The sequence below is a fragment of the Anabrus simplex genome, chromosome 10 (assembly GCF_040414725.1).
Source record: "Anabrus simplex isolate iqAnaSimp1 chromosome 10, ASM4041472v1, whole genome shotgun sequence".
Classification (NCBI taxonomy): Eukaryota; Metazoa; Arthropoda; class Insecta; order Orthoptera; family Tettigoniidae; genus Anabrus; species Anabrus simplex.
In genome coordinates, this window is record NC_090274.1 from 131167680 (window position 1) to 131183572 (window position 15893).

At 39.5% G+C, this 15893-nt stretch overlaps 1 protein-coding gene across 1 annotated transcript in view; it reads left to right on the forward strand.

Moving 5' to 3' along the window:
* Positions 1 to 15893, forward strand: part of LOC136882336 (uncharacterized) — a 354206-nt gene that overhangs the window by 45464 nt on the left and 292849 nt on the right. The window contains exon 2 of the mRNA XM_067154927.2: positions 358 to 444. Within this exon, the coding sequence (XP_067011028.2) occupies positions 421 to 444 (24 nt within the window). The 5' untranslated portion in view covers positions 358 to 420. The remainder of the gene's footprint in view (positions 1 to 357; positions 445 to 15893) is intronic.

The following is a 15893-nucleotide window of genomic DNA, read 5'->3' on the forward strand; positions in this document are numbered from 1 at the left end:
CATCTGCGAGAAAGAAACCTAGGACAGTCCAACCGCGCGTAGATATTGGGGATGCAAGTGATAAAGTTGGTGTTAATGTTGCGTGAACACGAGTGAAGTTTTAATCTCTTCCTCGTCCGCATCCGTTGTAGGCTTACACACTTGAATGTTCAGTGCATCAACAGGGTCACTCTTTACCTTAATTGCCAGGCATCTCTTTAATTATACTTCCATCTAGGATTTTTCTATACACTTTGTGCCTGTGCTCCCCTCCCTTATAAATCATCTTGTGATCTGCAGATAAAAGCTCCCCTTCCCCTTCCCATCAACTTCACATAATCCTAAAATACTGATGTATTTCTCCATTTTCTTTTTCAGATTGCCCAGTTCAACTTTCTCATCCATCGTTCTGACATTCCAAGTAAGGGAAAGTCGCCGAATATGGAGAGGTGCTGTCGCCAGTCGGTGAGTCAGTTGTTCATTACTGGGAAATATTCTTCACCGTTTTGAATTTCTACGAATCTATATAAATAGATTTTTAGAGGGTTCGCTGCCTGTAATTTTGTAAATTGTTCAGATCCCTTTAGGCGAACTTTAGACTGTATCAGTGTTTGTCTGTGGCTGTTCCACCGTCACTGGATAGATCTCGACCAAAGTTCATCGAGGGGCAGCTTTAGACATGCATTTAATTTTAAAATCGCTGAACTATTGGGAATTTATACGAAAACGAGAATAGTTGTTTATAATTTTCTCTCATACTATTTGTTTTCTGTAAAATCCGAAGGCCATGTGTGAAACTTCTCTTCATTTTGAACAACTTTTGTTATGTTGATAATTTCGATCACTCCTCAAATGACTGAGACAATTACGAACCTGGCGGTTATTATGGCAGCCAGCAAGGAAGTGACGTTAAGCTGCGGGCTGTTTGCAGAATACCGTTGGAGGTTAAAATCGTGGTTGTTAATATTTCACGAGTATGCCGAGTGTAGCCCATTATTTCACACCGTAAGATGTTTTCTGGCATTTGCTATAATTTTGACAGTATTTCTTCTTCTACTTAACTTTTCGGCTTTAATTTCTTGCCTCTGCCTTGCCTCATCGGGCTTAAGCATCCCGCTCCATGGCGGGCTGGCCTTTGGTCACAGGGGCCTCGGGTTCGATTCCCGGCAGGGTCGGGAATTTTAACCATCGTTGGTTAATTTCGCTGGTGGGGCTAGATGTGTTTGTCGTCTTCATAATCATTTCACCGTCATCATGACGCGCAGGTTGTCTACGGGAGTCAAATCAAAACACCTGCACCTGGCGGCCGAACATGTCCTCGGACACTCCCGCCACTAAAAGCCATACGCCATTTCATTTAGGCTTAAGTAATAACACCATAAGTCATCTTCTTTTCTAAGAATCCCTCTCCTCTGTTACCGCTGTCTTAAATCCGTAACTCACAATTTACTGAGGGACATTTCATTTTTGCAATACCTACATCCACTTTAGATGCAGCTGCATTATCAAAACAGCCCAACTCGATTTTGAGTGGGGCCTGTCTTGGAACCTGCACATCTCCATTGTGAATGCCCTAAGTCCCCTACACTGCGGCAGGAAACACGGCCTGCCATTTCCATCGAAACTTGCCAACATCGCTAACTAAGAATGGGGTCCTCCCTCGCAATTTAATACAAGCTTACTCACTGCGTGTAGAGGGTAGAATGGCGTAGCGAAGCGCGGGCATATTTGAAAGTAATAATACGCAAGTAAATTATGTTTCTGCACTCGCTGTTTTCAATATAACATTGTAGTAATTTGTCTCAGGTGGTTGACCAGTTTAAGGCATTTGATAGGGTGGATCATGGGACACTACTGGCAAAAATGGACTCGACAAAACAGTGACTGAATGGGTGAGTATATTTCTAGAAAATGGAACTCGGAGAATTAGAGTAGGTGAAGCTTTATCTGTCCCTGTAATTAGAGGGGAATTCCTCAAGGCAGTATTATTGGAACTTTATGTTTTGTTCTATATATAAAAGATACGAGTAAAGAAGTGGATTCAGAGATAAGGCTTTTCGCGGATGGTGTTATTCTGTATAGAGTAATAAATAAGTTACCCGATTGTGAGCAACTGCTAAGTGACCTCAATGATGTTGTGAGATCGACAATAGGTATGACGATAAACTGGGTTAAAAGTCAGGTTGTGAATTTCACAAATAGTAAAAGCCCTCTCAGCTTTAATTACTGCGTTGATGGGGTAGAAGTTCCTCATGGGGATCGTTGTAAGTACCTAGGTGTTAATATAAGGGAAGGCCTTCATTGGGGTAGTCACATATGTGGTATTGTAAATAAAGGGTACAGATCTCAATTTTTTTTTTTTTTTTTTGCTATTTGCTTTACGTCGCACCGACTGTCTTATGGCGTCGATGGGATACAAAAGGCCTAGGAATGGGAAGGAAGCGGCCGTGGCCTTAATTAAGGTACAGCCTCATCATTTGCCAGGTGTGAAAATGGGAAACCACGGAAAACCATCTTCAGGGCTGCCGACAGTGGGATTCGAGCCCACTATCTCCCGATTACTGGATACTGGCCGCACTTAAGCGATGCAGCTATCGAACTCGGTGGTAAAGATCTGTGCACATGGTCATGAGTGTATTTAGATGTTGTAGTAAGGGTGTAAAGGAGAGGGCATATAAATCTCTGGTAAGACCCCAACTAAAGTATGGTTCCAGTCCCTCACCAGGATTACTTGATTAAAGAACTGGAAAACATCCAAAGAAAATCAGTTCGATTTCTTCTGGGCGATTTACGACAAAAGAGCAGTGATAGAAAAATGTTGCTAAGTTTGGGCTGGGAAGACTTGGGAGAAAGGAGACGAGCTGCTCAACTAAGTGGTATGTTCCGAGCGATGGCGTGGAATGACATTAGTAGACGAATAAGTCTGAGTGGTTTCTTTAAAGGTAAACTTGGAATTCAAGAGGACGAATTGGGGCAAATATTAATTTGTAGGAAGGGGAGTTAGGGATTGGAATAATTTATCAAGGGAGAGTTCAATAAATTTCCAATTTCTTTGCAATTGTTTAAGAAATTTCCAGGAAAACAACAGGTAGAAAATCTGCTACCTGGGCGACTGCTCTAAATGTAGGTCAGTAGTGACTGTTTGATTGATAAATTTGAAGGAAAATGCTCCCACCCCATAAGATCTGCCAGTTTCGGAGTGACGTAAAGCAAAACCTTTAGCGAGTATGCAAAGAAGATAGTTGCATATCAACTCACACTCACTAAACGGCAGGGTTGGAGGAAGTGATTCGGATGGCAGTGATAAAGCGGAGTGCCTGAATCACGTTGGGATTGCGGGAAATGAACTTGCGGACCAAGCTGCAAAGGAAGCGGCACTTTTACCTCCAAGACCTATGAATGTACCTGCTTGAGATAACTATTGTCAGCTACGTTGAACAATCTTGGCGTCCTGGGAATCGGAGTGGCTAGCTATCCGAACTCCCAACAAGCTGGGGACAGTTAACAAGACACCTGCCGTTTGGCGGTCATCTTCCCGGCCTTCCGGGAGAGAGGTCAGAGTATTGTGTAGGCTGAGGATAGGTTACGGACGATCTACACATTCTCTTCTACTAAAGAGGGAAGACCCGCCAGTGTGTTCTTGTGGTGCCGACTTCACCGTGACCCACATCCTCACAGAGTGCGCCGATCTCTCCGGCCTAAGACGGTGCCTTGTTCTGCAGGAGACACCCATAAATAACAATACATTCATTATGTAAAGTGTTATGTTATGATAAATGCTCATAGCTAGAGCAACTTTCTGTCTTTCGATACTGTGTGATACAAGGAGTTCCTGGTCAAATGTAGAGCAATCTTTAATAGCATTTTTACGGACCGATTCCATCAAAGACACACATGAAAAAGGAGAGTCATGATGTTAGTTCTTTGTATTAACTGATAGATTCCTGGATACGTGTAAGAAATTGTGGGAGCCCATATCGGAAGGTCTGGCGGAAATTGTACTCTAAGCTGAAACTAATAATTCCAATATGAAACCAAAGCAAATGTTATTTTCCTACATCTTACTGTATCCTTATCACTACCAGGAATCAAGGTATCCTCTAAAATATTCACTAGGATATAAATCCTATTGGATGTGGAAAGATGTCCGTAATTGCAAATTGACTCACCAAATAGTACAGCGTATCCCAGCTGTTATACAGAAGGTCTTGGGCCTATTTTCTTATAAAACACCTGAACATTCAAGTCACTCGACACTTCGAAACAGACATTCCTTGGTGGATATCGTAAAATCTACCATCTTCGTGTACTTTAATATAAAGAGTAGTATCGTCCATCACTGCTACATTAAGAATAACCAGAAGGTCATGGAAAGTAGATCAAATCTTGTTCGCAGCACTTGGCAAAATTTGACTCGTTTCCCTAGAATACTGTACACTTCCCGCTGGAAATAAGATATTTCCTAAGCACAAATCTGGGTTCGTTACGGTAAACGGTTTGGCCTTTGTTTAATTTTCTCGGCATATCTTATATTCCTTATCTACCTCTCCCTTGAAGATGTATATTCAGGAATTTAAAGACTGAAGTACGGCATCTGCAACCGTTACACCTGTAACACTACACAATATGAATCACTCGTTAGAGGCTGCGTATGTTCTTTATACTTGAATAACGCGGTCGAAATAGTACTTCTTATCACAACGCAAACAAATAGAACCCTTACGACTACCGCGAATTGTAAGTGCTCTGTTACTCAAGGAACTCACATTCCCTTTTGATTCGTTTGTAACCCTTTCGGTTTAATGCAATACTTTTTTGTTTTATTTTGTACTTCGTTTCGAAATTCCTTCGTTGAAGAAATAAGGAACAGCTTTGGCAAATCCGTCAGTCCGTTCTACTGCACCGACTGTTGTTTTATCTTCTCCGGTGAGTTTGGGTCTCTAAGCTCAGTCAAATTTGAGTAATATTAAAATCAAGTCATTAGATGATCACTCCAGCAATCCGCCCACACATCGTGCACTTGAGGCGAGGGTACAATTTCAAGTGCTTCATGAGAGGATTACAACATGATCCCATGTCGTCCAGTATTGCTCCAGAAAATCTATTCGTAGAGGATGTAGGACCAAAGTCTTTCCTCTGAAACATCCACTTTGCTGACGAAACTATCCGCAGTTGACAGCGTGTTATTTCCTCCATTTCAGAATCCAAACGTGACCAATGGATTAAATTAACGGGTACAGCGTTCTTGAGCACAACACAACACAAATAGCTTTTGCTCCTCATCTACAGTCAGTAGGCCATGAAAATCTTATCCCTTTCAGCGCAGTCTTTCACAGCTTTCAAATCCATAAGTATTCTTAAAGAATTAAGTAATGGTAATCAAGATAAAATTAAACTTACCATATAATTGCTCAGAAAGAGGATTCTCTCTTTTCCGCCTGTAGATTCTCTCTGGCTAAATTTGCTACCATTTTGATTTGTATGTCGACTTAAAGAGTGACAAGTTTTCTGATAAATACCACATGTGGTGACTTAATTTCTTTAGAGCTATTTTTGAAATTCTGGAATCCGTCCTTTCATATGATTTTGTAACTTTTAAGCTGCATTACACTGAAGCCACGATTTGACAAAGCAGTTACAATGAAGAGAGAGACATCTCATAGTTTAAGTTGCGATCTTAGCAGAAACATTTTTAAACAATAAATTACTCCTGCCATTCAGTGATTCATCGCCCCAGGTGGGTGTAGTTCTAGTTTTTTTTTCTTTCAGATTTTTCAGATTTTCCTCCCCAACACATTAGAGAGTTCACGATAATCACCTCTGAGTATTAGTTTATGTAATTCACTTTCATAAAATCTAACATTTCTAATTTTCGACTCACTAAAAAAGATTTCCGCACTGCCACTTTGAAAATGATTGGCATTAACATTTCCCTTGATATGTTTCAAAAGAGGTCAAATACACATCATGTGATGCAAGAAACAAGTTCAAGTAAGATGCATGGTCTGTATTGTCTATTACTGCCACTGTCAATGGATATGGTAGCTTCGGGTTTAACAAATGGAAGTCCTTTTTGATGGTTAAATGGCTAGAATGTTTGCCCCGGTTCAGTTGGGGGAATCAACCTCCTAGTACTCTTAGTTCCCCTCGCTTCGGAACTGGGTGATTATGACATCTTCATTGGGTTACCACCAAGCCTTTCCAGAGGCTATGCACCATATTATTATTATTATTATTATTATTATTATTATTATTATTATTATTTATTATTATTATTATTTATTATTATTATTATTATTATTATTATTATTATTATTATTATTATTATTATTATTATTATTATTATTATTATTATTATTACCGGATTTTCGTGGAGCAGAAAGAGGTGAAAGAAGGTGCTGGTGGGAATGGGTCTATCTACTATATCAATGTTAACTTCAAACTTTAAATAAAGGTTATATTTCTTTTCAAATCACAAACTTAACAAACTGTTCGCTGAGTGAAATAACAAGGTTACAGGTACGAATTACAAGAGCTGAGCTTCCAGCTCCAAATATACAAGTTTACCACATCGCAAATGTTGCGTTTAGTTGGACGAGGAGAGAATCTCCCAATTCAAGAGCTCTTTGCTCCATAGGTTACAAATACGGCCTTCCAAAGGCCCCACTCAATATTACACAAAAACGAGTTTACAATCTCTCCGAATTCCACTAAAGAGACTGGCTCCCAATTTCTTACAGCCTGCTCGAGGCAACATTACACAAAAATCTTACAATTTCCGGCCTCTCTACGCCGAACCTACAATTTACATTTTTTTTACACAGGGGTATCTGTTACCCCAACTACTCGGCCTTCGTGGAAAGAAGAACAGGTTAGATTACTGGCCGAACACAAAATGAATGGAGGCGTACACTTGCGCTCCTAGAAAATTAAGTATAAAACTCTAATTGGGCTCGAGGCCCGATGATGCAGAGGCTAATCCCACACTACTGAGGTGACTAGAAGAACAAGTTACTTGGAAATTTACAGGAGAAAAACGGTTACAAAATCGTAGTCACCTCAAGATAAGTTGAAGGGGAACTCGAGAGGGTAAAGTACTCTCTATCCCCGATTTACGATTAGAGTCTTTATGAAATTTTACATTAGCCAAAAGAAAGTTTACATTTTAGAAAACAGGAGGTTACATAGTTAGAAATTCAAACCTTCCCCTCGTGTAAGTCGGCGGAGGTAGCTACAGAGATATAAAGCTGGTGGCCATTACCTGGGCTGGTGAACTGCCTGGCGAAGAATGAGGCGCCCCGCCTCCTGTCTTAACACACACACACTCAGTAAGGCGGCGATCAATAAGACAAGGTAGCCTGAAAAGGCTTATATACCCCAGGGGACGGTTCGAGAGCGTTCTAGACTAAATCCGGACACACCCTCTCATTTTATTGGCAGATTCAAAAGGTACAAGAAACCTATTATTGGCTGAAAAATAATTACAGAAAATTTGTGATTGGTCAGATTCAAAAGCTGGCGGAATGAGAAAAAAGCGTTGCAACCCTTGAAATAACAAAATAAATGAACATTACTTTAGTTGTGAAAACCTATAAGTACAAAACTTCTTGAAATCACTAATTCTTTTACCTTGCACCAGAGTGCATTACCTCAGTTTTTTGTAATGGCATCTATAGAGAAAAGTTCAAACTTCTTGACGAAAACCAAAACAAAACCAATGAATCCAGTCAGTTTAGACAACTTCACAATAACACATTACTCAATTATTCAATTATTCAGTGGTGACATCTTCTGGTCAATGTCTCAACTTCATGCCGTAGCTGTTTCACGTTTTGTTTGATAGAAGGCGCTTCTTTTAAATGTGCGGAGTTGAGGTGTACTATTATTGTTACGGGATTACCCGTGGAGCAAGGTGCTGGGTGCAATGGGTCTAACTACGATATAAAACTTTAAATAAAAGTTATATTTCTTTTAGAATCTCACACTTAACAAACTTTTCACTTGCTGAAATAATAAAGTGACAGGTACAAATAGCAGTCATGAAACAATATTTGGAAAACCCAAGATTAGGGAATTTTACAGATTTGGGGCTTCAAGCCCTTAGTTTACAAATTCTGACATACCGGATCCAGTTCACAAAATTTTGCAAAATCTCAATGTTTAGACAAGAATCAGAATATTCCAATTTTAAGAGCACTTGCTCCGACAACTTTACAGCCTTCCAGAGGCGCACCTCAATATGCAGTAAAATTTAGAAAACACAGAAAAGAGCTTACATGCTCTCCAACTTACAGCTCGCTTAGGGCAAACTTACACAACCCCTAACAATCTCCGTCCTCTCTGGGCACAATTTACAATTAACAAAAGTTAGTACACAGGGGGTATCTAGTACCCAACCTTCTGGGCCTTCGTGGAGAAAGAATAACAGCTTGAATTAATGGCCCGAACACAAAATGAATGGAGGCGTATACTTGCACTCCTAGATAATGAAGAATAAAATTCTAACGGGCCTCTCGGCCCAGTGATACAGGGGCTAATCCCAGTATACTGAGGTGACTCGAATGAGGGTTAATTACAGGAAAGAAAAACAGTTACAAAATCATAGTCACTTCAAACCAAGTTGAAGGGGAACTCGAGAGGGTAACGCACTCTCCGTCCCCGATTTACAGTTAAAGACTTTATGAAATTTTACATAAGCCGAACGAAAATTTACATTTTAGAAAAGGCTGGTTACGTAGTTACAAATTCGAACCTTCCCCTCGGATACGTTTGCGGAGACAACAATCTGGACTAATCAGGACACACCCTCTCAATTTTATTGGCAGACTCAAAAGTTACACCCAAAGAAGCAAACAGAAGCCTGTGATAGGCAGAAAAATAATTGCAGAAAATTCCTATTAGCGAGATTGAAAAGTGCCTGAACGAGAAAGAAACTTTGATATATATAAAAAAAAACAAATGAAAGTTAATTTACTTGAGAAAACGTATAAACACAAAATTTATTTCAATAACAACTTCTTTATCTTGCACCAGAGTGCATGACCACAGTTTTTGGTAATGACATCTATGGAGAAATGTCCAAACTTCTTGATTTACAGCAAAACCAAACCAAAATAAATCCAATCAGTTTAGGAAACTTATAAATGATAAACTTCTCAATTTTGCACTAGTGACATCTTCTGATTAATGTCCCAACTTTATGTAGTAGCAGTTTCACGTTTGTTTGATAGAGTTTATTAAGGCGCTTCTTTTTAATGTGCGGAGTTGAGGTATACCTCCCGGTACTATTATTATTATTATTATTATTATTATTATTATTATTATTATTATTACTATTATTATTATTAAATTAACATGTGCAATTTTACAGCGTTACATGAGGTCCTACACGTCGTTCACTGGTTTATTAGCTTTCTCTGCAGATCAGTGGTGGTGTCCGGCCCATGATCACGGGTTAGATTCCAAAAATCAAAAGAGGATACTAAACCTGAAATTTTACATCTCATTTTAGCAGATGCTTACATTATAATGTGTTTTAAAATTTCCATAGTCTCCTTTGAGGTTTGGGCTTCACCGATAGCTTTGGTAGCCCTCAGTATACGCTACTGCATGGGAGGTCTTTCTTCTTTTGGGTCCCTGACATTCACTGTGGGCAACAGTTTACCATCCCAATGTACAGTAAGAATTACAGGTATATCTTCTGTCAGAACCGATCAATAAAAGTGCCTAAAGGATGTATACAGCATCTGTCCATATCACGCATTAATTTAGTAGCAATAACATTTTTCGCCTTGCAGCATTCAGCATTGATGTACTCTCAGAAGTCTCTTCTAAAAATTCAGCAACGTTCATTTTATCTGAACTTGAAAATGCGTTATCTGAATCTGCAGCAGAAGATGTAAGCGCTGCACTCTCTTTCCCTTTCTCTTATTGTAATATTCTTTGCCTCGCCTTTTCTTCTCTATCCGCGAGTTTTTGGTCTACTCCTGCGAGGTAGGCTGTACGTCCTGACTCTCTCTGGCGAAGTAAAAATATCTTGTCTTCTTTTGACTTGATCATTCCTACAGCATTTGCTTGTACAATATCAAATACATTGTCCAAAGTATTCCTGAACTCTTCTTCACGATGCTTAAAAGTATCTTCACACTTGTTTGTGTGATATTTTTTGCATTTTTCTTCACTCCGAATAAACGTTTCTGTGAACAATGCTGATTACCTCTCACCGGAATTCTTGTTTTCACCCAAAATATTCTCCTCTCACTAACCACGAGATTAGCACTTACACTGACAATTAATAACATCCAGAACTTGTATATCTGATGGTAATTATCTGGTGTGCCATATCTCTTATTAAAAACACATTCCCTGGCACTGCGTAACTGATGTTAGATTAGCGACTCGGAAACACGTGTGACACGATGGACGTACTGATAGGCTCAAGTCGGCACGGGTTAGAATGCTCCGATCTCAACGAAATTGTGTATGGGCATGTTTTGGAGTCATTCAAACAAAACTGGTGGGTGGGCGTTGAACATTTTCGAAGTCGGGAAATAAGGGACACCCTGATTCACACCGAACGCACGGCGTGGCCGTGTAGTCGTCCTTTCTGGGTTACACCGGTAACGACATTCTGGCTGACGTTCCGCCACTGTAATGTTTTTCTCCACAAGTAAATATCACACACTGTTAGATCTGGAGAACGAGGGGGAAATAGTCCAGCACTTCCCACATTGTAAGAAGGGGATCTTCTGCTGTATGAACAGGGGCTGAATATTGTTGAAATCACCAACGGGATTCTTTTTCTTCCGATAACTGATTGAAGAATGGCGTCTTCTTGCTACCTCTCTGCCAGCCAGATGGCCACACAACAAGAGGTTTCAAGGTTACAAAGTAAGCATGAAATTGTCACTCTACATACTGCGATTCACAGATGCTCGAGGCGGTTTAGTCTTTACTGTAGTCAACTATGCTCTTTTCCCTTTTACTACACAGTGTTAATGTGGTATTTGTCGCATGGTTTCTCACACAGAGAACATGTACATTCTTTGTTCGGTTCATGATATTTTATGTTTTTGCAAATTTTATGATGGAAGCCGTGTACGGCGAATCTAGTAATTACGTTTCTAAGTTCCTGATTTTCCTGTGTCCATCGTCTATCGGTCATTGCTTCCGTTGCGTAAAAATCCAGCGGTTTGTCCTGTTGTTTCAGATGCTTCTGCTCCATTTGCGGGGTAGATGGCAGGTGTAGTTTGGTTCCCTTGCTAATTAGTCTGGACAGTCACGATCTTGCCACGCCCAGTGCTCTCTGCATTTACTGTTGTCCCGAAAAAAATAGGGCCAATTATTCGTCTTGCATTAACAGCACACCAAACACCAATGTTGCTATGTTTTGCACACCAACAGTGTCTGTTCACATGACCTTTGAGGTGAAACCAGAACTTTTACGTATGAAAATACTGTGTTGCTAAGATAACCGTGTGACCGTGTTGACAGCTGAGATCCAGACTGGCGACGTTAGAGGTGGGAGCGGAGCGAGTAATACCACGGCCGACTTGATGCGCCGCTCTAGCTAGCTCCTTACCGGCCTTGACAATCGGGTCCACACAGCTCGACACTTGGCGCTAGTGGCCTATCTACTTGCGGTAGAAATGCATACTTCTTTATGGAAACGAAATTCACTTTGATTGCCGATTTATCGTAATTTAGAGTTACGGAAAATGTTACATAGGTTAATACTGTTAAAATGATTGATCCTAAAGGTTACTTTCATTGCTATGTGCCAAAATAACGTCGTGAAATGAAACTGCGGAGAGATGGAGTAGTCCAACTGACGTTCCTTAACTGTGAGGAATAGTAAGATACATAGCAGAATACTTCTGTCTTCTGATGTTTAGCTTGAGATTAAGAGTCATTGTTCAATTAGAGCTTTAAAATTCTTAAGTGCTGCTCTCAGGAAAAGGGCTGGACAAAACATGAAAATCCTACTTTTTTCTTTGTATGGAAAACAAGTATTTTAACCCAGACATGTTTAAATTTTAATTTCAATATATGTATAGTTTCAGATTACATTTCATTCATATTTTTCACTAGAATTTTAAATACCGGGCGAGTTGGCCGTGCGGTTAGGGGCACGCAGCTGTGAGTTTGCATCCGGGAGATAGTGGGTTCGAACCCCACTGTCGGCAGCCCTGAAGATGGTTTTCCGTGGTTTCCAATTTTCACATCAGGCTGTATCTTAATTAAGGCCACGGCCGATTCCTTCCCACTCCTAGCCATTTCCTATCCCACCGTCGCCATAAGACCTATCTGTGTCGGTGCGACGTAAAACAAATAGCAAGAAGAAGAAGAAGAAGAAGAAGAAGTATTTAAATAAGAATCCAGTGAGAAAAGTATTTTGAGTAAATACATTTTTTATTAGGGTTGTTTATAGTCGCTTTAACTCCAAGGTCGTATCGCGACTCTTACATATGATTACAGAATAATAGTAATAATAATAATAATATTGTATTATTCACCTCATATCCAGTCTGCTGCAATCTTAGCATGTCTAGCATGAAGTAGTAATAAAATGTTTCATAGGAGATCCATAGCTGGCCAGTGTCCTTGAGGAAGTTGATGACTTGATGACTCAGTGCTGGAGAAGCCAGTGTCAGTTTGTTGTGCTGTTGCCGCCAATTGTCATACAGTTGACATTCTGAGATGATATGCTTGACAGTGAGAGAGCAGTTACATTTACTGCAGGTGGCAGGTTGTTTCTTTTCTAGGAGATAGTTGTGTGTCCTATCCTTACTCGGGAGATTAAGACTTGTTCATGTCTGGTGAGGTTTTGGAGAGGATATGTTCTCGTAGATATCATTTTAATTTTTTTGGAGGTTGCTAGTGGAAGTTTTAAGCCAGTTCATTTTCCATTGTTCGTGTAGTTTGATTTTGATATAAGCGATGATCTCAGAATGTGGCGTGGCAATTTGACAGTCGTTGATTGGAAGGCTAGTAGCCTCTTTTGCTGCTTGATCAGCTGATTCGTTGCCTGGTATTCCTCTGTGAGATGGTATCCACATAAAAATAACATTTTTTCCTGCAATCTTGATCTTTTGAAATATGAATCATGGCTTGTTTAAGAGCATACAGTTCACTCGTAAAAACTGTGAAAAGATCTGGTAATCTGCATAGCTTACCACAGTCTTTATATTTCACTGCACAACCATTTCTCTCATTGAATTTTGATCCATCAGTATAAATTGCACTATATGATGAGTAACTATTACACATTTCATTAAATAACTGTTGGGATTTCGCTGTGTCAGTTTGAGCTTTAAGATTGTTGTTCAATTCCCAGTTGATTGGAGGCAAATGAACATTCCATGGAGGGGTATCTAGTGAGTTGTGTGGAAATAAAATGGGTGGAAGGCTGAGGTTTAGTTCTTTGAGAAGATTGTGTATTCTGATGTTAAAGGATTGGGGTTGAGATCCAGTTAGTTTTCCTTCATGTTTCTTTGAAAGTAGGTGTTTTTTCAAGTATTGGTTACTTGAGCCAGCTATCTTGAGTGCGTATATCAAACTCAGCTGTTTACGTCTGATTTCAAGTGGTGGTTCGTTGGCCTCAATCTCTCTACTATCCATGGGGCTGGTGCGATGGGCTCGTAGGGAAATTCGAAGAGCTGAAGATTGGATGGTATCAAGGATCTTAACAGTAGATGGTCTGGCAGAACAATATATACTATACTGCCATAATCCAGTTTGGCTCTGATTGTGGCTCTGTATGTGTTCATTAGGACATGGTAGTTTGCTCCCCAGTTTTTTGCTGAGAGAAGTTTCATGATATTCATTCTTCTTTGACACTCGTCTTTAAGATTTTTAAGGTATGGGGTCCAAGTGAGCTTCTTATCAAATAAAAGTCCTAGAATTTTAATAGTTTTAACTGATTCAATTTTATGGTCGTCCATATATAATTCAGGGTTAGGGAGGATATGTTTATTTTTGGAGAAGAGAATACATTTGGTTTTAGTTTTAGAAAATTTGTACCCTGTGGTTTTAAACCAGTTTTGAATATTTACAGTTGATTCTTGTAATAGGAGTTGAGTCGTCGTAATGTTTTTCCCTGGGCAGAAGATTATCAAATCGTCAGCAAAAAGGCAACACTTAACTGTTGAGTGGATGTTAGAGACTACCGGTATACCATTTATTGCCACAAGAAACAGTGTTACACTGATAACTGATCCTTGTGGGACTCCATTGTTGATTACTACTTCCTTTGACAGCATTCCATTTACTCTAACTTGAATTCGGCGCATTTGGAGAAAATTATAAATGAAATATAGGATATTTCCAGATATATTATGTGTCATTAGTACTTTGATTACATAGTCTTTCCATACCATGTCATATGCCTTATTAATATCTAAACTGACTGCTATTAGGTGTTGGTTATTGAGAAACGCTTCCTGTATTTCAGATTCCAGACTTATCAAAGTGTCTGTTGTGGAGTGTGCTTTACGGAACCCGTTTTGCACATTACATTACTTATGTGCTCGAGATACCAGCGTAATCTATTGTTGACTATTTTTTCCATGAGTTTACACATCACATTAGTTAAAGCAATAGGGCGATAATTTTCTGCAATTGAGTTGTCTTTCCCTGGTTTGGGTATTGGAAATACAATGGCATTTCGCCATTGATCAGGAAAAGTCTTAGAGCTCCATATGTGGTTGAAAATGGCCAGAAGATAATTTATTGCATTTAGTGGAAGCTGTTTTAGAAATTCATAAGGGATCGTATCTGGGCCAGGACTAGATTTGCCACATTTGTCAAGTTCAATAATTATTTCCTGTAGTTGAAAAGCATCGTTTAGATTATAGTTGGGGTCAGAGATGGCTTTCCTTAGATCAACGGATTCACAAGATTTCTTTGTATGGAGAAATTCGGGATCATAATTTTTTGTCGCTAGAGATCTCGGCAAATTTATCAGCTAATTTATCAGCGATGTTTTGAGGTTCGTTTATGAAGGTTCCGTCAACCGAGTTTCTGAGAGAAGTAATGTAGAAGTGATTATATTTACCATTTATTCTTTGAAGTTTATTTCACATTTCCTTTTGTGGGGTTTGGGAACTTAGCGAGGAGACAAATGATAGCCATGAATTCTTTTTGCTGAGTTTAATTACTTTTCGAGCGATTGCTCTACATTTCTGAAATTGGGCTTTATTTTCAGGTGTGGGTTTTCTTTTGTAGAGGTAGAAAGCGTGATTCTAATTCTTAATAGCCTCCTTACAAGTGTCATTCCACCAAGGTACTGTTTCCCTAAAGGAATTTGAGATTACTTTTGGAACACTCATGTCCGCAGATTTAACAAGAACGTCTGTGAAATCTTGAACAATGGTATTTATGTGCTTAGAAGCGAAATTATTTGGAGGGGTTAAGTCTTTTAAGTGATTATTGACTGGCTGCCTAAATTTCGTCCAATCTGCCTTATTTAAGTTCCATTTAGAGTTGTTAATAAATGAGGAGTTGACAGAAGAATTTTCATTATTGATTAGTATCGGTAAGTGGTCACTATTTCCTTGGAGTGTTGAATAACCAGACCAGTTGAAAAGGGTTGCTACGTCCGGTGTGCAGATGGTTAGGTCTATACTACTACAGGTGCCGTGGGCTATGTCAAAGCGAGTTGGAGCAGTAGAGTTCATTAGAATTAAATAAAATTCATTAAGTATCTTTTCTATCTCTTTTCCTCTTGCATCAGGACTATGGCTACCCCATAACGTCTTGTGGCTGTTGAAGTCACCTATTAGGATGAATGGTTTAGGTAGTTGGTGGATAAGGTTTCGTAGATCGTCACCTTGAAACAAATAACTGTTTGGAATATAAACATTGCAGATACATAGAGAAGGTGGTAGATGGACTGAAATTGCTACAGCTTCCAA